Source organism: Lutjanus erythropterus, chromosome 5 (genome assembly GCF_056507025.1).
Source record: "Lutjanus erythropterus isolate fLutEry1 chromosome 5, fLutEry1.hap2, whole genome shotgun sequence".
In the NCBI taxonomy this organism is placed as follows: domain Eukaryota; kingdom Metazoa; phylum Chordata; class Actinopteri; order Lutjaniformes; family Lutjanidae; genus Lutjanus; species Lutjanus erythropterus.
In genome coordinates, this window is record NC_139321.1 from 12,769,119 (window position 1) to 12,795,358 (window position 26,240).

General features: G+C 38.0%; 2 protein-coding genes across 3 annotated transcripts in view; both read left to right on the forward strand.

The window, feature by feature from the left end:
* Positions 1-1,040, forward strand: part of polr1a (RNA polymerase I subunit A) — a 30,049-nt gene extending 29,009 nt beyond the window's left edge. Inside the window, exon 37 of the mRNA XM_084718831.1 lies at positions 780-1,040. Within this exon, the coding sequence (XP_084574957.1) occupies positions 780-880 (101 nt within the window). The 3' untranslated portion in view covers positions 881-1,040. The remainder of the gene's footprint in view (positions 1-779) is intronic.
* A 1,206-nt stretch (positions 1,041-2,246) lies between these two features.
* On the forward strand, positions 2,247-19,809 carry st3gal5 (ST3 beta-galactoside alpha-2,3-sialyltransferase 5). Of its 2 annotated transcripts, none has more exons than XM_084718829.1 (8): positions 2,247-2,398; positions 4,479-4,595; positions 9,971-10,091; positions 11,654-11,863; positions 14,914-15,050; positions 15,335-15,521; positions 17,463-17,621; positions 17,998-19,809. In XM_084718829.1, the coding sequence occupies exons 1-8, from the start codon at positions 2,391-2,393 to the stop codon at positions 18,253-18,255; spliced, it is 1,197 nt and encodes a 398-aa protein (XP_084574955.1). In that variant the 5' UTR covers positions 2,247-2,390; the 3' UTR covers positions 18,256-19,809. The 2 variants fall into 2 exon arrangements, with proteins under 2 accessions (XP_084574955.1, XP_084574956.1); XM_084718830.1 differs by lacking the exon at positions 2,247-2,398 and adding an exon at positions 3,091-3,185.
* Positions 19,810-26,240: the final 6,431 nt, after the last annotated feature.

The window sequence follows — 26,240 nt, forward strand, 5'->3', positions numbered from 1 at the left end:
GTCAGCAGGCTGCCATGGTAACAGCTGATCGGTAGCACCCAACAACAAAACAAGGGGAAAACATGACTCATATTTTGTGTCTTGTTAACATTGCTATGGAGAGTGCAATGATTTATTTGCATCTAGTACCATATTTTTTCTATTTGATTTTTATTTTTCAAACATCTTTGATGCTCCTTTCAACTACAATTTCTTTCTTTGCCACATTTTTTTGGGGGATTGTTACACTCTTCGCTGAACTTTTCAAGTAAGATGTCCTTGTATGTGTTAAATTCCTCCAACACATTTTCTGTTGGGGTAAACGGAGCTGAGCAGTTGGATGCGGTTACTCAGTCTGACATTTTTATTTCTTTTTGAAAAAAGTCTTAATTTTCTCAAAATGCATTGTGCCATAGTCCTACTTCAGATAGTCAAAAACTAAACTGCTTTTGGCGACGGATGAGTTAGATGTCTATCTGAAGTCTGACTATCTGTTAAATCTAAGTCATAGTTGAAGTTTATCTTTGTGAAACCGGCTCCAGCAGGACAAGATTGAATTTGGTTTGTGTAGCTTCATTTTCACTGCAGTAACTCAGCAGCTCATAATTTAGGCTGTAGTCATTGTCACATGTTCTCTTGTTACTGTTCAATTGTATATTTGCTTAAGCTTCATTGCAGTGCTTCAGGGAAGTTGGAGCCTTTTTGCTTTTTCTGTCACAGACGACATCCTTTAACCTCAGAGTGACCGCTGACCTTATTTGTGTCGTTTTGCTCACCACTGTTTTTCCTTCCCTTTGCAGGGTCATGTGACAAGCTGGTGTCACCCTCTGCCTGCCTGGTGGTTGGGAAAGTAGTCAAAGGTGGAACGGGACTGTTTGAACTGAAACAACCCCTGCAGTAGGAGAGGAAGAGCTGCAGTCAGTTTACTGGTTCAAGTGGTTCAATGTGACATAATGATATCTCCACACATGAACTGATATGAACGCAGAGCCAGGGTGGGTTTGCATTCAGTTCTGTGACACACCTAATCTTTTCTGACAGATAAATATAACAGACTTGTTCCTCAAGTAACAGTTTAAAAATGAATGTAACACAGCCACTGAAACAACTAAGTAGGTTGTTTATTGGGGATTAATTAAAACATTGAGTTGTCACTGTCATAATATTCAAAGATTCATAGTGGGTGTTAACACAACAAATATTCAACCCAAATCCACACACGGTGCCCTACACATTTATTTTTCTTATTGTATTTAATAATAAAATTAAAAAATGTGAAAAGATGTGTATGAAAAAGGTGTCTTGTTCCCTTGTTTTTTTTTTTCTTGGTCCCTTAATCAGAAGCAGAAATACTTATTGATGCCCAGGGGAGTATTGTTTGTTTTACAGTTTATCCCATTCAAGAACAGAAGTATATAAAATGCATTATGCCACCATATACAACAATATAGGAAAAATAGAAATGTGTATTAATATGTCAATAATATATACAGCAGTGGTACACAAACAGCATAAAACAATGATGCTGAAGATGGGGGATAAGTGTGACAGGATGCAAGAGTATTATAAATGCAGTAATTAACCTATAATAAACCTTCAGTGAGCACACTGGTATCATGAACAGCTCCTATAACCCTACCCTTCAATTCCTGAATGTTTATGGGATCATTATGTTATTTGATTCCAGAGACACTCCAAAATTAAGCCAGGATAGACTGATATTGCTGTTCAAAATAACTTCAGTCTACACTAAATGCATAAAAAAAGATCTGTGCAAAGACATTTTTAAGTTTGACTTTGGCAAAGTGGGAAAAACAGTAACATTCAAAACTGTAGTATAAAAAGTGAATGTACCAGTATGAATTATAGAAATACGAGAGCCATAAATAAAGATATCAGGAGAGATAAGAACATAAATCAGTAACTGAGGAGCACTATGTACAATTGCAATGTAAAGTATCAAATAAAAAGATATAAATAGATAAAAGTAGAAAACATATTTTATATACAATGTCCAGTATACATGAACGGGTATCAGAGACTGTGCTAAGAAGCATCGTTGTAAGAAATGAAGCAGCATAAAAATAAAAGTCTATCAGGAATAACGTGCAAAACATGTGATCTCCTTTACACATGTAATGTAATATTTTTTACCCCTTCCATTTACTGAGCCTTCCCTGAAACTAGCGCCTCTCTGGGGAGGCCCGAACCCCCACCGTTCAAGTATCCATGGGCCGAGACGCTTATTACGAAAGGGCGGCGGAAATGATGCGGTGTGTTGTGGCCGCTGATTGGCTGGTCACCTGAGCGGTGGCTGGAGGAGTGCGGCTTGGATGAATAGCTGCTGGATAAAGAGCTGAGCATTCATAACTACTGTCCGTAGGAAACATCATGGCGAAACTGTGGAATCCATGGAAGCGTAAGTAAATAAGTCAACGCTTGTTCAAGAAAAAAAATGCAATTCAGAGGATTTATTTGGGTGCAAAGCGGGGTAAGCACGCGCACCGCTGTGGTTACCATAGCTCACCGTTTGGTGTAAAACAACGAAACAGCTAACAGTCACCCCTCCGCCTTATGAATAACCTAAGTTTTACACTAACGCTGCCTGAGCTGCATTTTTGCTAGTCGTTTTTGCCTTCTACTGCCTAACGTTTCGGTCGGCCTCGCTTTGGACCGGTTTGGTCTGGTTCGGAAACGTTATTTGAGTAAAAAAGAACCGCAGCAGCCGAGACGCGATGCTCTACGTGCTTTGATCGCACGGGCCGGTTTATTAAAAAAAATATATGGGTCTCAGCTTGCATGACGCCTTGCTAATCGACCGGAGTATAAACATGTCAGAAACGCCGCTTTGTGAACGCTGTGCGGGACAGTCGCGAGGCGTGACAGTTATATTACGCTAATTAATAAATTATCGTTAAAACGTTATCTAAGTGGAACACTTCTGTGCCGGACTACCAAAAACATGCCGAAAACTTCTGTTAACTGTCGTTAACCCCGTAAAAAGCTAGAAGCTAGCGTTATGGTTTTGAATGTAAAGGAATGTGGGGTTCGGATGTGTTTTAGTTGTTTTCATTATTCACCAAATTAGTTACGTTACTGGAGTTGACGTTCGTGAGAGGTTCGTTAATGACAGTGGCGAAAGTTCAGTCACTAAAGTAACGGGACGGCGCAGTATTTGAGAGCGTTTTAGATAAAGTGTGGCGTAGGTGAGTATTTTTATTTTATGCTGCGTTTTACTTCTTCTCCACTATCGTTAGCTAATAGCTATTTATATACAAATGCTCTATTAAAGTTAAAGCACAATTAATCGAAATCTTAGCGAAATTGCAATATGGATTTCTGTAATTTTGATATTGCAGGATCTTCATTTCTTCTTCTTCACTTGGTATAGATTCCTGCAAAAAAAAAAAAAAAAAAGTCATACCATAGTCATTTTAACATGTTTTTTAATCAAAATAAGAATAATGATGTAGAAATTATCATCACCTGTAACACTGCAATTGCAATATCAGTCAAAAATAATCATAATTGGTTATTTTTCAAAATTGCTAAGCCCTATATTAAAGCCAGATGTATTTATGAGGGTTTTTTGGATGACCTTTTCAAGGAAAAAACACAAAATGGACATTTGAATAGTCGGAACTGCTACGTGTTTTTGTTGTAACAGTGATAACAGTTTTGTTTAGTTTGTTCAGAGCTGTGGAGTATTTCATCATGCAACTTCGCTCACTACTTCTCACCCTCAGGTGTGCATAAACTGCAGGTTGTATGAACTTAAAAATACAACAATGTGAAATTATCAATTATCTTATTGGTATTGGCCATGATAAGAAAGTGGATGTCGGTATAGGCTAAAAAGAATCCATACCGTGCACCCCTAGTTATTTTGTTTCACAGTTTGTTCAACACTAAAACACTGGTCGGCACAAATAATGTGCAAGCCTTGTTGGTTTGGAGGGTTGGCATTTATATTGTATGTCTAATGGTAAAAACGTATATGCACTAAATAGGGGATGTGCATCCTCTTTAATAATTGCCTGTCCCTTCCTTACTGTTTGGCACTCAAAGATCGTCATCATACAGTTTGGCTGTTGTCTAGCAATCTCACTGGTCATATTGACTATCTGGGAAGTGAATTGTTTTTGAATAAGGTGTAAATAACATGAGAGAGATTTATCTTCATTGTTGGACACACATTTTCCCAGTTTTGTTTATTTCATGTGAAATTATAAATAACACTATTTTTTTCTTCATGACCTGTTGGCTGTTTATGGTAAATACAAGTTGAACTTGGCTGTCATCCTTTCAAAACTGTTGAAAATTCTACCACTTTATGTTGATTGTGTCCCACTGCTGCAACATAACTGCCTGAACTACATCAAACAGCTGTTTGATGTAGCGACAATGGCAGTTATTCACTGCTGTTGTTTTAGTTTCCCCTCTTGCATTATTCATTAATGTTGTTAAAAGACTGTATTTCTCCGTCCCTGTGTGATCAGGACACCACCCCTGAGAGCCAGAGGTCGTCAGGCATCAGCAGAGAAACCGGAGGAGTTCCCAGAATCCAGTGTGAATGAGGACAACATGAGGCCTCTTAAACGCTGGGTAGCAAACAGGTGATGTTCATATAACGTGGCACAAGGACTCCTGCTGTTCTCTTTAAACAATGATGGTTTGATAGTTGCAGCTGACTGGCTCTCCACCAACCTCACAGTCTTTCATTAGAACGGCAATATCATTTATCATTTATAGTCATAGCCAGATTGTCTACTTGTGATATGTCTACTTTATCATTGCTATTTCAAAGCAATTTTATCTGGAGCTGCAACAGTTAACCAATGAATTGATTATTAAATGAATTGCCAGCTATAATGATAATTGATTTATAAGTTTGAGTCATTTTCAAGACAAAAAAGTCAAAATTCTCTGATTTGAACTTCCTAAATGTGACTACTTTCTGGTTTCTTTACTTTTTACAAAACAAAGAAAATTGAGGGCATCATCTTGTGAGCCTTGGGAAACACTTATTCAAAAGTTACCTTTTCTACCTGTGGCCAGCAACAGTATCCAAGGGAACAGTTTTGTGCTGGTGAATTATTTCTGTGGAACCTGTTCGTCACAATTGACAGGAATGATTATCAAATAACGCCTGATTATGAAAGGCCCCCTCCCCTGACACCTTGCAGACTGCGCCCACACAACAACAGCAAGAATGAGGACAGGACAACCAAAGCCTTGTATCTGTAGCTGAAGTGATGCAGACACAATTTTTTTTCTGGTCTCTTGTCGATTTATCAAATTCTTCACTGAACTAAAACCATATGAAGCTCTATTCTCATTTTAGCCTACTAATTAGCTTATTTGTATGTTAATTTTGCTGTGTGAGAGAATATGTGCTTGCTTCTGTCAAGGTTTAGTAAGAAAGTTTTTAAGAGAATAACTTATCAGAGAGAGATGGGAAGACAGCAGCAGATGAATAAATAATGGTGATGTGGAGATGGATGTGGTGAATAACCAGCCTGAAATTAAGAGCTCTGTTTTTGTCTGCTGGCTGATGAAAACAAATGGTTTATGCTAGAGGAAGCTTTACTTATCACTTAATTTTCCCACTATATTTCTCAGGCAAGTTCATGAGAAATCTACTTGGCCCTGTAATGCTCACTTTCCTGACCTCAATATCATTGAGCCACTTTGGGGAGATCTCAGACGTGCAGTTCATGCAAGACAGCCCAAGACTTTACAGGAACTGGAGGTTTTTTGACGAGAAGAATGGGCAGCTTTACCGTCTGAGAAAATAAAGAGCCTCATCCACAACTACCACAAAACACTTAAAGCCGTCATTGATGTTAAATGGGCCAATACATGGTATTAAGAACTGGGGTATGTAAACTTTTGATCAGGGTCATTTGGGTAGTTTCTGTTGTCATTGTGAATTAAAAAGAGTAAACACAGTTGTCTGACAATAAATGGCTTCACCCAACCACTAACCATGAGTGGGAAAAAAAGTTTTTCTCATTGCTCATCCCTTGCCTCTGTAGGCTATATTTTGTCCAGTTAAAGCTACTATAGGTCTTGCAGAACAAGCATGGCAGAGAGTCAGGGTGGGAAATTAACTTTTTGAAATGTTTAATAATTTACTAGTCATTGACAGATAATTGTTCAAATGCACCAATGTTAACACCTGTGTCTACTCAACTATTTCATGTCAAAATGACTGCTGTGAAAAAGGTCTAGAGTAAATCATTATTTTGTGTCTGAAATCTACCAGCCACTTTCATACTGTACTACAGTTTGGCTAGTAGCAGGTGCTGTTTTTGACTGAGCAAGGTTCTCTTAAATTGAGTACGTGCCTGATTTGTTATTAGAGGACACAAGTAGACTTAACAAGAATCCACGAGCATGTAACTTTTAAATTGTAGAGCTTTGAGTGTTAACTGTTGAGACTTTGACAAGTGCAAAAATAATGACAGTAAGGAAAGAAATATTTTGGATTACAAAGATAATAGGGCTGAGCTTTCCAACTGTGTTAATGTTATGTCCTGCAGATAAGATCCAACTATTTATTCCCAGTGGAGTAATTCCATTGTTGCAGAAGCACAAGGACAGCAAGATATACACATAAATAGAGAAGGTAAAAGAAACTAGAAGAGTGGAGTCAGTAAAGCATTTTTTTCTCAGTACCTGTAACTCATTGCAATTACATTTATTTTGTTATATTAAATTGCATATTTTCTTTCTCATTAATAAAGAGATTACATTTACTTTGATATTTAATTATATGTAACCAGTTACTCCCCAACATTACTAGTAAGTAAGCCTTGTTTTCACCTGACATTTGTTGATTATTTCCTCTATCTGACCCTGACTGGCCGGATAAGAGGAGTGACAGGTCAGCATATAGGTTTTTCAGAATTTGTGAATTGTTAATTTTAAGATGATGAGCCCAGTAGTATGTGAGAAGAGTTATCAGAAGAACAGAGTGAAAAAATAGAAACTACAACGAGCATTTTGACACAATAATTACAAGGTAAAGTGACCTTAGTCTTGCAGAGCCAGATCTCTCTCCACAGCGCCCAGTGCTGGAGGAAGCTCTGGCTCCACATAATCATTCTGCTATAGAGGAAAAACACACAGGTTTGTTTATATTCCTCCAAACCAATCACAATTGTCTAGGGCCATTCCAAGCCCAGGGTGCAGAGAGTCCCAGCAAAACAGTATCTGGAGGAGCTTGTTTTGGTGGAACATGTGCTCATTAGGAGGCCAGCCCTGGTATTAAAGTGTCTGAATCACAGCGAAAGAAAAGCTAACAGCTTCTAGCTTGTTTATATTCGTATCGTTAGCGACCAGGTGCTAATTTCACATTTTCAGAGTGTGGGTTGCCAGGTTGGATGTTGTTGCTGTTGTCCTGGGGACAAGCTCAAGATTTTTCCCAAAAAGCCAACTTAATTTATTATAATGGATCATAGTTAAACATTTTTTTTGATAAATCTAACTATTACAGCATACATATAACAAACAGAGAAATGTCCCATGGCACTATAAATAAACTAGAATTGCCCAGTTGCCAAGAATGCAGTTTGGTTGGGTTAGGGTGTGTTCAGACGGTATTTCACCTTGTGGTGCAGACTTTAGTAGGCCTGTAATAGCTTTGGTGCCTCTTCATTGATCTGCTAGACAAATAAACCTCTTTCCACATGACTTGAAATCAGGAGTTATTGCATGTCTCTGCAATATTTAGTAGTACTTATTGTTGACTTGAATGTTTCTCATGCAGAAACATAATAATTCAGAATTTTCTGAATCAAGAATCTTTATCTTTATCGTCATAATTCAGCCATTTTATGAAGACAGACTGATCATATTCTCAAATTAAGAAATATATATATCTATACATACTGCTTGCATTACATACTGCAGATGGGATGCTTTACATGCCATGTGAACTGGAAGCATTAACAGTCATAAAACAGCAGCCTCCAAAATAAGAGGAGCGGTAAAGGAGGAGGCCCAAAAAGCCTAAAAGGGACCATAGGAAGAAAGTGGAACTGCAATTCCAAGAAAGAAATCCCAGAAGCATTTTCCAACCTCCTTAACAACGGAGCACCACAGGGCTGTGTTTGGATCCCCCTGCTGTACTTTCTGAACGCACACAACTGTGTAGGTGCTTTTAGCTCCAGCAGCATTTATTCATGTTCACAGCTGTGGTGGACAAAACTGATCATTGAAAATGTTGGGTCACGGGAAATTTTTTGTGTGTCCTCTTAAAAATAAAAGCCTAGGGAAGAAATTCTGCAAAATTTAAGATTCCTAACTGCAGTACAGCTTTTATAATGCTGTAATGTTCTATAATGCAAAAATTTAAAAACTGAGAAAATTCAAAACGTACTTCAATAGATGTTTGAGTTTTGAGCCCAACTCAAACTGTTAAAAAAAGTATTACCAACTAATAATGTTTTGTTGAGATAATTTACTTTTTAGAGTTTTAGAAACCCCCAAAAACTGAGTAAAGTTGTTGAAGTTTTCAGTTATCTCAACCTTTTTGTACGTTTGTTTTCTTAAGGAGAGGAAGTAAAAGATTGAGATGGCCTGTTAATTCAGGCTACATGCATTTATTTATTTATAAATCAAGCAGAATATATGGTGATATGGAAATGTCTGTAAAAATGGTCGGGAATTTTCATTAATGCACAAATTAACTCTCTTGAGATTTATTAACAAGGCCTATTGTGATCTGGGTCACTTTTAAAAAGGGTCTTTTTTTTTTTTAAAAGTGGGTGAAAAAAAACATTTGGGAAACACTGAAGTAGAAGACCTGACCTGCTAGTGTCACCACAACTTACTCCTGAACATCAGCAAGACTAAAGCCGTTATTATACTTTCTGTGTCTGCGAGCGTGGGAGGATCAGCTTGAGTCCACCTGACACAAATTTTGTCATCACAGGGTGTACAAAAAATATCTCGGCGGATGTCTGAGTACCTCCAGTTTGTTGTGACCAGACAGACTTTCCCACGTTGCCACAACAGACACAGGTTTACTGCACATGTAGAATGCTTCCCACAAGCGAACTGCAGAAAGTAATGAACCGGTAGGCAGCATGATGATAAGATAATATGTTAAAAGCACAGATAAAAGAACCAATAATGCCAGACCTTTGCCAAATCTGAAGATACGTGGCAAGCCAAGCTAAACGGACAGCTCTGGTTTTAGCTTGTTTGTAACAACTCGCTACAGTGCACACACCGAAGAGGAAGAAGTTTGGAAAAATGATCAGTGCATCTGCCGTTATGTGGACGTAGTTTGGGACAAAGAAGTTGGACAACAAACACTAAAGCAATAATCTGCAGATCATGGCAGACAACAGTAATTACAAGGGGTTGATATACTTGAGAAAAGTCTTTTTTTCTATTTATTATTTCGGTTTTGCACATTAAATGTTCCTAAAATATGTCTCTACTAGGTGAAGTATATCCGGGTAATACAGTTTAAAGCAGTGTTTCCCAACCCTCGTCCTCAGGGACCCGCTGCCCTGCATGTTTTAGATTTTTCCCTGCTCCAACACACCTACGGTCAAGGAAATTCCAGGTATCAGGAATTCCCCGGTACTCCTGTACATCACTGCCTGGTACAGAAACGGTGCCAACAAGACCACAAAGCCTTGTGAGCAGTGGCTCGTTCAGCTGAACATACAATAGGTGGTGCTTTCCCCTGCCTGGCGGTTACCCACACCAGATGCTGCAAGCATAAAGCTAAAGGAAACATTAGGACCACTGATCCCCACCCCAATTATACACATAAGTCATACAATTTGTTGTAAATTTGTTCTTAATCATGCCGATGTTATCACTTCCGTTAATCAACATGTCTTCTTAAATATCTTAGTCAACTCTTATGCTGATGTAGTTTTAAACACAATGTTATGTAATCTAACATATCATTGTCTCTCCCTTCCTCCCTCCCTCTCTCCGCCTTGCTGTGTGCATGTGTCTCCAGGCGTGTGTTGGGGCTGTGTGTGCTTCTAGGTTTGCTGTGTTTTGTGAGGATGTCTCTACCGCTGAATAAAACAGAGACAAGAAAACCTCCGGCCTGGCACGTCAACCCTGCACATAAAAAGGTGAGAGTGAAATAGAGCAGAGTGTTCAGGCTTTCACATTTACTGTATGCTGAAAGTTATTCAGTGTTCAGATGTGATGGAGTAAAACCAACATGTTGAAACAGATGCTGACAGTGCAACACAAAAAAAGGAAGCAGAACAGAGTAGAGAATTGAGAATGGAGAAGGATGCAAATGAACTCAGTCACCATCATGAAGAATGTATGATTTTTTTTCAATGCAGCACAACAATGCAGCATTGTACACAAATGAATCATTTCCTTCCAGCAGGACCATCAACTGAGTTGGTTGTGATTTTATACCTGCAGCACAAGCACGTCTGTTTGGTACAGATATCCATGACTTCCAGAGCATGTATCCTGATGTTGCGTGAGATATTTATCCATAGTCAGTGTATTACTTACAGTAGATGATGATCAGCACACTCCCAGTTTGGAGAAGCAGCTGTAGTACTGATGTACGAAGCTAAGCAATGAACTGTTGTGGACAAGGACAGCAGCAAAGCCTATTTTAACCACCTAAAAAAGGCCCACATAATAGGGCTGCACGATTTGGTAAAAAAAGTCGTGATGGTGTGATATTGAGGTCTGTACCAAACAAACATGTTTTCTTTTATCTGGAGAACAAGATTTTTAGGTCAGGTTATCAGTGCAGCACTACGGTACCTCTGTTTAATACTGTTTGCTCGTTTGTTTGCATGTTTTTCCTTTTTCAAAAAATTGCAGTTTGGTTCTGCGATTTGAATGTTGCACTGGGCCATATTGCGATTTCATTGTGATTGCAATTGATTGTGCAAACCTACCACCAAAATTATATCTTATATTGGGGTTGTGAATTTTGTTAATTGATTGCCTGTAGTCAACATCCTGGCTCCTCTAGCAGCTCTTCTCCTCTGCTCCCATGACAGCTGGACTTCCTCTCCTCGCCTCTGTCTCTTACGTGTGTAGAACAATAGAGGAGACTAGTTGGTGAGGTGGAGAAACATCCCAAGCTATGTACAGCATGCTTTGTGTATGTACAGCATGCTTTATATGGGCACACACCTTTTCCTTTTTTGACTCAGCTTCCCTTTCTGTGAAAAACCACTACGACATGGATAGGTGTCCAAGGACAGTGGTTTTTAAACACATTTTAAGCTGTAACTGTTAAACTATTTTGTGATAGTTGTGATATGGTGCAAATTACAATGAATAACCACCCTCAGAAAGTCTCTTGTTCCCACCCTTTTTCGCTTTTATTGACAGAAGTACAGGTAAAATTAAGTAAAAAAATAAATAACAATTGCAATATAAAATAAATTAAGAATATAAATAAACTTAGAAACTCTACAAGAGCTATTAAAGATATAATTCAAAGGCAAAAGGGACAGCTTTGTGATGTAATTAGTTTTAGTGAATGCTGCCAAAATAGGCCAAATGTTTATACAGTAACTGCCTGTTTGCCTGCTGATGCAACTATGCAGGATACCATGGATCATGTAGATCATGTCAGTGTTCACCTTGTCATTTTAATGTCACCACCTCAGAGCTGACATCTTGTTTTCACTACCTGTTTGACTTGCAGAAGGTGCACGAGCACGTGCACAGAGTTCTTGGGGGTCAGTGTCGTCCCGGCAGCACCAGGCAGAGCTTGTTAGCTCAACTCCCTGTTTCTGGTAACATGACCCAGCCCTTCTTATGGAAAGACCTTCCACTGCCTGATGGCCTCTTTCTGTATCCACCGCCATTTGGGTTTGAAGGCCTTCAGGAAAAAGTAAAAGACTTGCTGAAGCAGGTGAATTACACAACTTCTTCTCTCTTTCATTGTGTTGTTTCTATCTAATTTAGTTAGTGTTTGATAGTAGGGGGTACTGTGAATTGATGTCACTCTCCCATGGCTGCCTTTAGCAGGGAAAACTGCAAAATCAGAAGTAAGACAACTGAGTAAAGGCAGTTGGACTCAGCAGTGATCCTTACAGCTTAGCAAAGACACAGTGGTTTATGCATATCAACTGTGGTCAAGAATCGGGTTTGTTGACATTTATATGGACCTGATTTGGTGGGTTAGGAGGATTTGTTAGAAAAATTAAACTAGTCTTTTTGCCCCTCAGTAGGTGTAACTGCATTGACCCTGCCCACATCATGTGCATACCCTCCATTTCTTTCATTTATAGTGTAGCCATGTTCCTTTAATGGCACTTGGTATGTTCTGGGCTATTTTATTTTATTTTTTACTTTTTGAAGTTTAGGTACAATGTTGACCAGTGTATTTTTTTTGAAGATGGACCCCAGGATGAGTAGCTGTTGTAGAGGAAACAACTAATGGGGATCTCGATTAACAGTAAACAGTGTGACAAATGTAAATGCCAAAGCACAGCAAACGTTTTGCCTGTTAAATGTAGAGCCCAGTCTTGATCGAAAGCTGCCCCTGCCACACATCACATGCAAATACAATTGATTTACATACACCACAACAGTTGGTACAACTGTTGATTGTAAAGAAAAAGACTCCTGGGGTACAAAACATGTATTTTTAAAAATCTACAAATATAGTTTGACTTGAAATCAAATCAAATGCAATCAGACCAATCATGATGATGATGCAAGATATTTGATAAGAATAATGATGTTATTTACAAAGCATGAAGCAATTAAACTAGTACAAGTGATAATTCAAGATATCTACTAATGCTTTTACTACACCAAGTTCCTGTTATGACATTAGACATATTGTGAAAACATTTCATAATACACTGATGCAATAGCTGGACTGGATTCACATTGCAGATACTTTTATTTATGACTAGTCAAATTAAAAAAATAAGAATTGCAGAAAACTAATAGCACACAATTTACCTTTACTAGTACATATCTACAGACTGGCTAATCTTAAACCTTAAATGAAGGATTATTTCACTGTAGTTTTGACAAGTCATATTTTAATTAAAAATTCTTTAAATTTCTTACTTTTAAAGATCTAATCTAAGTGCAGTCATATTTTTTTTGGTATCTGTGTGTGCAAGTGTAAACGGCAATAATGTGCATGTATGACAAAAAAACAAAACAAAATCTGCCATACTTGCAAATTTGTTATATTCTTTCATGGTGGTTGCATTTAATACTATTAAAGAAGTATCTGTTTATGATACACATCGCTGTTGTTTTACTGCTCAAGCCCTCTGGTCACAGGGCCATGTCAGTGAGAAGTGTGGTCATAATCACTCAAGTACGGTATCATTATGGTGTTGCAAATCAGTTTTGTTTGAGTCATGCTCACCTCGCTTAATCTGGCTTCACCTGGCTTTTATGGCTCGCTACACATGGCTTCCAGTTGTTAATATGGTGTAGACAGGAAAACTTAATTTACCATAAAAACTTCATCCTGCATCTGATAACATCATTCACTGAGCAGGTTCTGGTAACAATACACACCTGAAGGCAAATTACCTGCTTTGATGTCACCATCTGGCTTTTGGCCACAAGTGTAACCTGTTTAAACAACTCAAACACTCAAACATACCTGCTGATATTTTTTAAATCAACTGATAGAATGATCTGTGAATTTATCCTGGCAAGAAGAAGATCCAGAATGAAGCTCACTTCTCTCAGAAAGAACGAACGATTTGAAAGCCGTTACAAAGCATGATGGAAATATGGCCTCTGTTTGTTTTATTAATTAATTTGAGGAGAAATATTATAATTCCCTCATTGCTCCACACAGATCTGTCAGAAGTCTGTTTCTATTTCACAGTGTTTTGTTTAAATGAAACATCAACTTTTCTACATCATCCAAGCATTTGAAAAAGGATTTTGCAGGATTTCAATTTTTTAAATTTATTTCTTCATTGTTTTTGTCTGCACAAATTGAAACTTATGGTTGGGCAGTATGTTAAAATTTTCCAATTGGCCACCAGCAATTGCTGTGTATACTGTGTATCGCACAGTTGTGTTTTTGTTTGCTCCAAAGTTTCAGCTGGGAGATCTGTGCAAACAGCGAGTTTGCTACATCCAAAACATGAACAGAATAAACGTACAAAGTGATTATTAAACAGAAGTATTTAACTATACATTTTCTGATTCCAAGTTTCTCTCTTTTATTGAACTAAAACAAGCTTTGTTGTCGTTAACTCATTGTAAAACACGCTTCATTCAAACTAGACCGAAATACTCAAAGTGAATCCAGTCTCAAGTATTTAATAGTTTTCTTGGACTCCAATAATATTATATGGATTCAGTCTTCTATTTTCAACCTGCAAAAATTAGAGCACTGATTAGGGATGACATAATTTCAATATTGAATCAAAAATCAATCGGAATGAGATTTCAATTTCAGCAGTTGAAATCAAAGGCAGAGTCAGTGATTGTCCCAATATTTTTTTCTCTCCACCCTTGCTTACTTGCAGCACCTGGTGTGTGTGTAAAAAAAAAACAAGAAACAAATGTAAATGATAGTTTACAAGACACAAAACCAAAGATCCTTTTATCTTTACTAATGAAGACTCAATCTTGATCTCGTCTAACAATGGCATAGCCATCAGCGCTAAAGACATGTTTAAATCTAAAAATTGAATCAAATCATGAACTTAAAATCAAACGTCAAATTGAAGTGTGGCGTTAGAGCAACATAACACCCCCAGCCCTGACAGACTGAGAGCATGTACCTGTAGCTTAAGCTTATTTAGTTTAATTAACTAAAACCTTTAAATAATAACGATATTCAACATAAAACAAAGATCATGAAACTTCTCTCCTCTGGTGGAAAAATAAAACAAAAGTGCATCTTTATATTCTTGTAAGTATGGTACTTTCCTACTTAAGCTAATATGTGTGAATTTTCCTTTAAAGCTGCCAGACTCTGATGCCGCAGCCCAGCCAGGAAACGCATCAGATAAATGTCGGCGCTGTGTGGTCATGGGAAATGGAGGAATTCTCAGAGGCCTGGAGCTGGGTCCACTCATTGACCGTTTTGACACCATCATCAGGTTAGAAACACAAATTAAATGACATGACTGTAACCCAGGTCATGCTTGATGGTGTTTTGCAGTGCTGCTGGCAATAGTGATGCAAAAATAGAGACCAGATGAGCGTAAATGATATGTTGAGTTCACAGAAACCTACGTGACTAAAAAAAGTGTATGTTGAGAATCTGTACTTGAGTTTCACTTTGACGGTACACCTGCTGGTAATAATTATCAGCACAACCACAGTGTCTAACCCACAAAGACATGTAAGTGAATAATGGACTCTCTGTCTCTCCCTCCTCCAGGCTGAACAGTGGTCCTCTGGGAGAGTTCAGCGTTGATGTGGGAAATCGAACCAGCATCAGAATGAGTTACCCAGAGGGAACACCACTCCAGTGGGTCGACACAGACCCACACACTCTGTTTGTAGCTGTGGTGTACAAAGGTGTAGACATCAGCTGGACCTCTGCGATGGTCAACAAGCTCACTGTGGTCAGTAGTGATATTTGTGTTTGTATCTGTGTAGCATTGATGTGATAAAACTCTCTCCTAAATATGAGAGATCCAACTATGATACAGTTTATTTAAACAGTTCTGAATAACTTAAAATACTACATTTTGTGTATAGGAGGCTGAACTTTGAACAAATATGTTATCAAATAGATATATCATTGTTATGTTATTATGTTTCAGGTTTTGTGTATTTTCAGAAAACAGTCAATCTTGTCACGCATATAGTCCAATATAAAGTGCTGAATACCTGTGGCATGAAAATCATTCAAATTCACATAAAGATTTTGAATGTTAACAAAATGGCAACACTAATTCTGACCATCAGAATAATACACTAAAGCCCTATTCGCACAGGACTAGTACAACCAGAAAATATCCTCTTTGTACTGTACTCAACTGAATTGTAGGTTGCAGTATTTGCAAATCATTTTTTCATTTTACACAACATCCCAACACTTTGGACCTGGAATTTGTCTATCATAAACCCTTAGATATAACAAGTGTCATTGAAAATTGGTTGAGTAATGTAAACCTTACAGTCCTTTTTATCCAGGACCTGATGTGATTTAGTAACAATCCCCCCTGCCATGTCTGTTTCATGCAGCACATTTACACAGGATGAGTGCGTTACTTGAATTTACTGACATTATCCACCAGATACGATTACCGTGTCAAGGCTCTGCACAACATCACCGCTTCAGAGGCAGAGCATCTGTTCTTCAGCAATCACATAGATAATATAGTTTAGACTTGTTTTGTCTACTTTCTGCATGTGTAACAAACACAACTGCACATTTGCAGCTCATTCAGATCCGAGTAACCAATGCTTTGTGGCTGCACTTGAATGTAACAACCTTTTGTTGCTCCTAACCTTCTCTGTCATTATCATTCATTTTAAATGTCAACATAGCCAATCTCACATCACAGCTGTTGACTACTATTTATCATATCCTGACCCTGATCAGATTTCCTCCTTGTACAGCTGTCTGACAGAAAAGGAAAAAGCAAAAAGAACCCAAAAACTATCCCAAATCACCAAGATGCTGATTTGCATGGGACTGTTACTATCACAAAACCTTGGCAGATTTGCACAGGTGATCACTGCAATACTAGTTCAGTGCGATTAGGGTTTTAGTTGGCCGAACCCTTGAATGTAGCAGTGTTTACAACAGTTTAGTTGCACCTAAGGCTCAAGGATGTAATGAAATGTTTGTGAATTGGTGTCAAAAATCAAGAGGTTTTGCTTGATCAGATGTAAAACAAAACCTGACTTTTATCAATCTCATGAAATAATAATGTTCAGGAATATCAATTTAAAATTGAATATGAATATGGAAACATGTTAAAAGTGATAAAACAAAGAGAAACTATAGAATGCACTTAAAGATTAACTGGACAATAAAAACTGTAAAAATGAGTCGATAGCAGAAAAGAAAATCACTCAAATCATAGAAGTTTAGCTCAAAACATCAACTCTTTCTGCACATAATAATAAGGGACATCAGTTATGGAAATGTTTGACTTCCTAGCAACTGTGTGTAGTTTGCATATCAACAAAGCACATCTTCACACAGAGTTCTGAGAATAGCTTTGAAAAACACAGCTACATTTGAATTTGGTTAACAAACCTGATTCACCACCTCCTTTCAGTCTGCCCTGAATGCATCAGAGACTGCAATATGCAATTTGGGCAACAAATACTCTGTAATTTACCCATGTCTTTAGGTTATGCATATGTAATGACTGAATGGGCCTCCATGCTTAGCAGCTCCATGAATGTTTTCTTTCATGTTGGCCTGTTGCTCCTATTGTTTTTCATCTTGATGCCACCACAGAATGTATGATAGTCCTTGTGTTTTGACAAAGAGTTAGTTATGCATTGTTAAAGACCAGAGTTTGGACATGTGCTTTGTGTTGCAGCCTCTGTGGGACTGGCTCTTCTTCTGGCAAAAAGTTCCAGATCAAATCCCTCTTGAGCCTCACAGGTTCAGACTTCTAAACCCACATGTCATCAGAGAGACTGCACTGGACCTGCTGAATTACCCTCCACCCAGAAGACGCCTGTGGGGCAAAGACAAGGTAATAGATACTTCCTATACAACGTTTTGAATCTGTGTGACTGTATATTCTACAAGAAGAAGAAGACAACTGAATGGACACTATTCAGTTAGCACTGTTTCAAATACAGTTTATTTGAGGAGGGAACAGTCACAAAGTGCACAAAATCATTTCAATATTTTTGCATAAAACCCTTTCCCCTTTGATTAGGCATGAACCACAGTACTCAATCAATCAGTTTTTTTTTTTAACAGATGCTTCTTTAACTTTTACAGTAGCTCCCACTTGCACATTAATAAATGTTCTGTTGGAACCAGAGTAATTACAGAGATGGCATTATGACATTAATGGTTTTTCTCCTCAATAACAGTCTTGGGTGTTTGTTTTTTTTCCACAGAATGTGCCTACCATAGGCATCACTGCACTGAATCTAGCCAGCCTGCTGTGTGACGAGGTTAGCCTGGCAGGCTTTGGTTACAACCTCTCCCAGCAGGGGGCGCCACTGCACTATTATGACCACCTGCCCATGAGTGCCATGCTGCAGCAGACATCACACAATGTGAACAGAGAGACTCAGCTCCTTCAAAACCTAGTCAGAGAGGGAGCTATCACTGACCTGACAGGGGGGATTCATTGCTCCTTCTGCCCCTCCTAACCTTGAAACGGTTGACTCACCTCACCTTATTTGTCATGAAGTTCTTTTAAAGAATAGTTTACACAGTGTACGAAAATACAGACATGCAACTGTAAAACCAAAGGACGTACAAACTTGGGAGACGAAAGGAAGAAAAAGAATAAACAGGTGAGAGAAAAACTTGACCCAAAGACTGAAAGAAGTCTAGTCTAATATAAATTTAGCCACAAAGTGCTTCTTGAAGGACACTAAAACAAAAAGAAAGTAATGTTACTACCTACTGGCCTTTGCAAGTCTTTCAGTATTTATATTCTATTATTTTTTTCCATTAGAAACAAATGGTTTCATAGCAGCTATTTCGTTCATTTGACCGATAGAAATTTAGACCAACCAATGAAATGTTTTTTGTTGTTGTTCTTTAATCCATTCCAGCCTTGCAGACATGTATTATTCCGCTTATTCAGTGTATTACAGGTACTTTACGCTTAGGTAACCAGAACAGTACCTCATGTTGATCGTATTAATATATTGATGGCTAGTTAGCAACACAACATTGTCTTGCTGGTATCATGATACTTCTACTAGCACTATGAGTTAAAACGGTAGTATCAAAACATACTTCATAACCAGATTAAACTGAGCCAAACCTGGTCTTCCACTGGTTACGGAGACATTTTGTTCTCTTTAAAACTAAATGGGAGATAAATATGTGACAATGCCTTTTGATGAAATACATTTAATTATTTCTGTTAACACTGGAACAAATGAATCCATATGTAAAGTTACAGAGGAATGTGAAAATTACAAAAAAAAAAAAAAGAAGAAGCAGTGAAAAATCCACAGCAGTCCAAGATGTCTTAAAGGACATTTTTGAAGCAGGCTTCAAATAGTTGAAACAGAGGAAAAAGTCATTCCTTCATGATTTTACAAGGTGCTAAAGTGATGGTACATACAGAATATTGTGGCGTACTACAATGCTCATCTGCACATCTGTCACATCATTCCACTGTAGATTAGGAACATAATGACTTCTTTAGTTCTGTCTGTGGTTTTTCACAAGGGTCTTTTTTTTTACAACTGCAATTAATTTAATCTGCAGTCTTCCTAAATTAGTCTTATGTGAAAAATAGTGCAAAAATGTGTTATTTATTAACTGTTTTTTATTTATGCATCATTTGTATTATTTTCATTGTTTGTAATGTAGCTAACATTTCAACTGTACACACACTCATGTGGTTAGGTTGAAAATGTTAACATGTTTATGCCTACAGCAACCTTCATTTGAAAGGAGATAGTCCGCTTTTGTTTTCTTTAAAATATTTAATAGCCAACTCAAGTGACATCAGGACACTTGGAAAAACAAGACAGATGTGAAGATTAAAAACATCAATACATCATATAACACTGGTTCAGAAACTTTTTTTTGTCATGCCTCCCTTTCAGAAGCCGAAAAAGGTTTGCACCACCCGCCCCACCCCACAATTTTTAGTAATAACTAACAATAATTTGGGATGGAGCTAATCCCAAAGGATTCAGAAGTTGAATGTTGGTCAAATAAAGATTAGCAGGATAGAATCTACATACTTGTTTATTTCCGCTACACAAATCATATTCATTCAGCTTTGTTTCACTCTTTATGTCTCCCATGTCCTCCAATGGTTCATTTATTTTTCATTCCACAACATGGGGTCATACAATGAAATGCAAATCAAAAAACAGTTGTTTTTTTTTGTTTGTTTTTTGTTTTTTTTTTTATGGTGGAGTACAGAGGATGAATTTGAAAGTCTCACAGCCTGACGGAGAAAGCTGCTCTTCAGTCTGGTGGTAGGGCAGCAGATATTTCTGTATCACTTGCCAGACAGCAGCAGGGTAAACAGATTGTGGCTGGGTATTGTCTCTGAGTATCCTTCAAGCTCTTGACATGCACCCCATCTCTCTGATATCCACTGATGGTAGGTACATAGGTACTGTGATGTTCTGTCGAGTCCTTCACCCACATCCCATGGCAGTTTGTGAAGTTTTCAGTCAGTATCCTTTCTGTTGCTGCTCTGTAAAGTTAACAGGAACTTTGAGAGGAATTTTCCTTTCTCAAGTTTAAAAAAAAGAAAAAGAAATTCAACCGTTTCTGAACTTAATTCACCCAGATGGAGAAGTCTGATGTCCATGACAGGCTCTCTGTAATGCTGATTCACAATCATGATGACTCAAAGGAGTGTTTAAAAAAAACTGTCCAGTGACCAGTGTCCATTTTACGCAAGACCAGAGGGAGTTGAATGCACACCTGCATGACTCTTATCATGTGTTCATACAAGAAAATAAAAACTCCAAGAAAGATTGAGGTTTTATGAAGCAGTTTTCTTTTCAACAATGTGTTTTAAGCTTTTATCAGTCTTAATTTATTGTACTGTTGTTGTACCTTACTATTAAAATGTACATATGATGTAAATTAATACATTAATACACTGAGTAATTGAGTGGTTTATTTGCATTCACATGTTTATTCATTAATCATTACAAAGTTGTGTTCAATAATGCTTATGTCATTGTTTTCAAAAATTAGGATTTCCATTTATGTCCACTAATGTACCATCTAGATAATTTCACAATTCAATTGTTAGGGCTGCCATCCAGCAGATGTAGCTGTTGAACTTTACAATGAAGAATAATAATGCACTTTAAACAAATTTAGAGAAAGCAAATTATTACTTAATTAACATATGTCAACTGATGTGACGGTAAAAACATGCGGAAGTCAGATTATTCTGTAAACCTTAAATTAAATGTAAGTTTAAGAAGGAGTGCGCACAAGACAAAGGCACCCTAGGTTACTTATTACTATCTACTACTCAGCAGGTCCAAAGACTGGAGGAAACGGCACTTCCACTGCAAAATGTTAAGTATTTTCCGCACTGACTTTCAACACCCTTGTCAGAGTTAGTTTGCTGATTGTACAGCAAAAGTTGCATCCTGTCGTGTGGACATACATACAGCGATTGCTGAAGTTCCTTTATAAATTCAAATAGCGCAATAATTAAATTTAGTCCTTAAAGAAGCTGTCAATGTTTGATCACTTGGAAGACACATGGCCTTCAAAACATTGCAGTATCGCTTATTACGTACCCTGCACTCCACTAGCTATACTGTGACCGGAAATTAGGCAGCTTCTCTTCAAAAAGTGCAAAAATATCCTAAAAATCGTCACACCATTAAAAGGCTACAGTTACATTTTTGTTTACTTTATAACCTTCCCATCTAAGTATTTCCCGCACGTATACCCTTTTACCATTGAGCGATAGCACTTAAGAAAGTTATGTAAATACAGCGTATTTTATTTTGAAAAGGGCGTCCGGAAGTTGTACTTTGTAACGCCTCATTTAGGTGCGCGTGGTCATGACGGAGAAAGAAGCCGGGGAGTTCAGCTGCTAACAGGTGGGAAGAAGTACCTTAAACAAGTTAGTTACTGTTCTTTTTTTATTAATATTGAACCAATTAATAATTTGTTTGCTAGTTGTTGTACCACATGCAAAACAAAAATGTACAAGTGTAGCGTATGAAAGTGTTGAAATATGAGGTTAAGTGGCGGAACTCTTTTGGCAGTTTAATGGTAACTTCACGCAAAAACATGAACACGCGTGACTGAAGAACCTGCGACATTTCTTTGATGTTTTTGTCCTCTCGCACTTTCTAAATCCGGCGTTAATATTAGTCACCGCATCATACGGCTGGTTCTCAAAATACTGTGGACCCTGCGGTAATGTTTCTCATCCACTTTAGTACACCCCGGAGTCTGCACGGTTAATCTGTTGTAGTTGTTAATAGATTATGTTCAATTAACAGAAGTGCTGCCTGGGGTGACGAGTTATACGTAAAAGAATGGCTCCAGTCCATTATAAAGGATTCTATACGACTTGTCTATAATTGTAAGGAAGCCTGAGCAAACTCGAACTTATATGAATGGAGTTGGGATTAACTTCCCTCTCTTTGCGGTTTGGTGCTGTAACTTCTCCATGAATGACTTTTAAGTCCAGTCACTGCTGTCAGAAGGTTGAGCGTGTTCAAAGTCCAGTCAAGTTTTAATTGCAGCTTTGAGGACGATAATGTATTTAGTCTAATATTAGTGAGATGTTGCAGATGAACGACCAGTTTTGACCACTGGGAGCTGGCGTGTGTATTTTAAGTCATGTGCATGTGATTGCACGCAGTGACTTTAGTAAAACAAAGTAGATATTCAGTGGAAACAGAGTCGGTGTGTGTTGCAAACAGCAGACAGGTGGACTGTAAAAGACGGCTGAGGGGGATCTAGTGGCACAGTGCAGGTTTTGAGGTGAAAGGTTACTTGTTTCTGATTGGCTGGCTTCCATGAACCCACCCTACTTTCATTGGTTCCTTGGTATGCAGCCCACCCCCCAACTATACACACTGCCCCGTCTCTTTATGGTGGCGCTCAGACTTTACCAGCGTAGGGGAGTTCCCAGTAGAGTTATAGTGGATCACGTGGTTTACAACAACAACAGCCATGCACAAAAGAAAGTCATGCATCTACTAATAAAACATACCTGTAAACATCAATTTTGCTGTAGCTTGGCAATAGTTTACTTGAGTTCAAGATTTTTACACACGAGTTATCCAAGTACAATTGTGTGAACAACTTTGACCAGAATGCTGTTATATGAATACTGGTATATGCTTGTTCTCATTTAGTTTCACAGATGAAAAGTCCTTTATTTAAAGTACCAATATACTAATGTAAAATACTTAAGTAAAAGTCTAGAAATAGGGCTGCAACTAACACTTATTTTCATAGTCGATTTATCGGTTGATTATTATAGAAGTTGGACTTTTATTCTTAAAAATGTACTCAAACCGATTAGTCAATTATCAGAGTAGTTGGTGATTAGTTTAATAATCTACTAATAATTGATTAATTGTTGCAGCTCCATTCAGAAGTGTTATCAGCAAAATGTACTTTAAAAATTATGTATAGTATCAATAGTAGCAGTATCACTGATCTTTCTATATCTTTCTGGAATATTACCTAGTTCCAGCTTCTAAATCATGAGAATTTTCTCTAAGGTTTTTTTTTTCTGCATCAATAAACTGAACTGTAATGGGCATTTGGGACATGTTGTGGATTAACCAAGTAATTGATGGACCCTTGCAGGGCTGCAACTAATAATTATATTTGATTAATCGGTGGATTATTTTTTCAATTAATTGATTAATAGTTGTTTGTTTTAAGTTGTTTGTCAGAAAATGGTGAAAAATGTCTATCAGTCTTTCCCATTCATGTCTTCAAATGCCTTGTTTTGTCCAGAGCCTAAAGATATTCAGTGTATTTGCGTAGAAGAGTAAAGAAACCAGAAAATATTCACATTTAAGAAACTGAAATCAGAGTCTTTGGACTTTTTCTTAAAACATTACTCAAAATATTTGGCAATAAATTCAATTGTAAATTAATAATTGATTATTCGATTCATTGTTGCAGCTCTAGACTCTTGTAACTCAGTAACTCAGTGAGTCAGCAGGACAGCTTGTTCTCTATTCTGTAGTTTTTTATTTCATCAACTTTTATCTCACTCTGTCTGATCATCTCTGCTGACCACCACAGTGTGACAGGTCACTGGGTGAAAGGTGAAAAGACGGAGCAACTGCCTGGACCTGTTGTAGATTGCAAGGCACTGAGTCTGTGAAGCCACATCTCTTTGTGTTACGTCGAATTTTAAGTAAATCAGGTGATACGGATGCGTTAAACAATCAGGGTGTTTTGATGCACAGTACAGCTTTGTGATTTTAAAGATGCTATATTTGATTGCAGTTTGAAACAGCAGCTAGAAAAACCCCGGTATAACGACAATTTGGTCCCCCAGCCTTTACTATCTCATTAATCTTGTCCATGGATAAATTCATTGATTGTTTACATCAAGTCTTTGAGTAAATCAGACTGACTGTCTTACCACAACCAACCAATCAGAGCCCTCCCTGGAGCCAGTCTGACCTTTGATTGGTAGATTAGCTGTGGTTACATATCACCTTGTAACAGAATTTGTGCGAGTGTTTTGTGCTGGTAGTACATCAGCGCGTCCTCCTGTGTGGCGGTTGCTGTAGCAGCAGTAACAACAGCGGGGTCGCTGTCATTGGATGTTGAGCTGGAAAAGGGAAAGCCGCGGTCCCACCTGACTGCTTTCTGTTGGCAGGTGAGTGGGGCAGAAATTCAATAGGAATAGAAAAGTACACCGGCTTATAGAAGAAGCTCTGCATCGTGCTTATAGAGGGTGGAGTCTTGTCATCTGTGGAGGTTGGCGCTGGTCTTTGTGAGTAACTATTAAAGCATCTTTATGGTAGACTTGCAGTTTTTTTTGTGACATTCGCCCTTGAATCGTAGTTGATCTAGGCTCTTTTGTGGAGGTCACAAAATGTACTGCGATGTCTGGAGTGCAGCACCTATGAGTTGTATGTAAGGTTTGTGTTTTTTTATGTGCAAATTTAAAAGAGGAGTGGCAGCACTTCCCACACCTCAGGAGTTAGAAAATAGGAAGTAGGGTTGCATTATTAATATTAATAAGGTATTTGGTGAAGAAGTTGATGAATTTTGTCCATATTGCCCAGCCCCAATTTACATTGTGTTATTTTAGAGACAATGTGTGGATATATCGTATATTGAAGCAGAGCCTAAAAATATTAAGATATTATTTTTAAGGCATATTGGCCAACCCTAAGCCTAACTGGTCCCTCCATGCTTTTTCCCTCTAAACATTCATGATCAATGACTATTCATTTCAACAAAGCAGGGAATGATGCTAATACAGGCTAATGCCATGATTGATTGATTTTATCTGATGCAATTTGTGTTAAATCAAGACAGCTTTGTCTTGGTATAAGTGTAAGCCTCAATCAGTTTTGTTTACTTCTGTGCCTAAGATCATTGTCTTTATCCTCAGGGTTCACATGGAGGTAAACCTGTCCCTGTGTTCTCACCTGAAGAGTTTATAATCTGTTTACGCTAAAACAGCTCTTTGATTCTGTCTCCTCGTCTGTGTGTGTGTGTGTGTGTGTGTGTGTGTGTGTGTGTTTTCTCATTACAACACTGAGAACCTGACCCCACCTATTAAACACAAACACACACACATACCATGGGAACCTGGCTCACTTCTATACTAGCCCAGAGAGAATCTGTTAAATATAGGATATATGATCTAATTATACTGCAATATGAACCACAGCTGAACAAGTGTTGTTGTGCTGCTGCAGCAGCAGCCTAAAGTTTCTGTACTAAACATTCAGATGTATTTTGCCTCAGACAAGGCTTGAGTGAGCAATGAACTCAGTTGACCTCCAGTTTTGACATTTCCATCTTGGAGGCATGGCATCAGAAGCTGCACACCAACTCATACCACGAAATGTATTAACCATGAAATTGGGCCCTGCTACTTCCCAGCAGCGTCCAGTACACCAGCTGTTTTTTTTAAACCAAGCCAGGACACACAACAATGATTTAAAAAAAAAAAAAAAAGAATGCACTGGTATCGGATTGGTTCTTGTTATCTGGTATTAGGAAAGAAAAATTTATCAGAACATCTCTAGCCAAAAATGATGGAGATGTTCCATTTTTATTTGGAAATACTATAAAACAAAGTGTCAAGGTAAAGCTCTGCTCATGTCTGGATACTGAAGACGTGAGTGTCCAGTATCTACACAGTATGCTTTATAACCCGAGGTAATAATTACAGTAGAGACAAACACAAAATCTGGGATGTGAGTGCTTGGCAGTTAAATGTAACAAAGTTCTAAAAGTTACAGATTAACAATACTTAATAGAAAAGTCAACTAATGAATACACTGTCTTCTCTTGCTCTTTCCAGGTCCCCTCCTGGCCAGCATCCCTCCACACACTCCTCCCCACAACGCGCACACACACTCTTAACCTCACCTCAGGGCCAGCAGAGAGCACTCAGTATTATCAGACACACCCTACTGCCACCATTCCAACGCGACTTTCATCTGACACT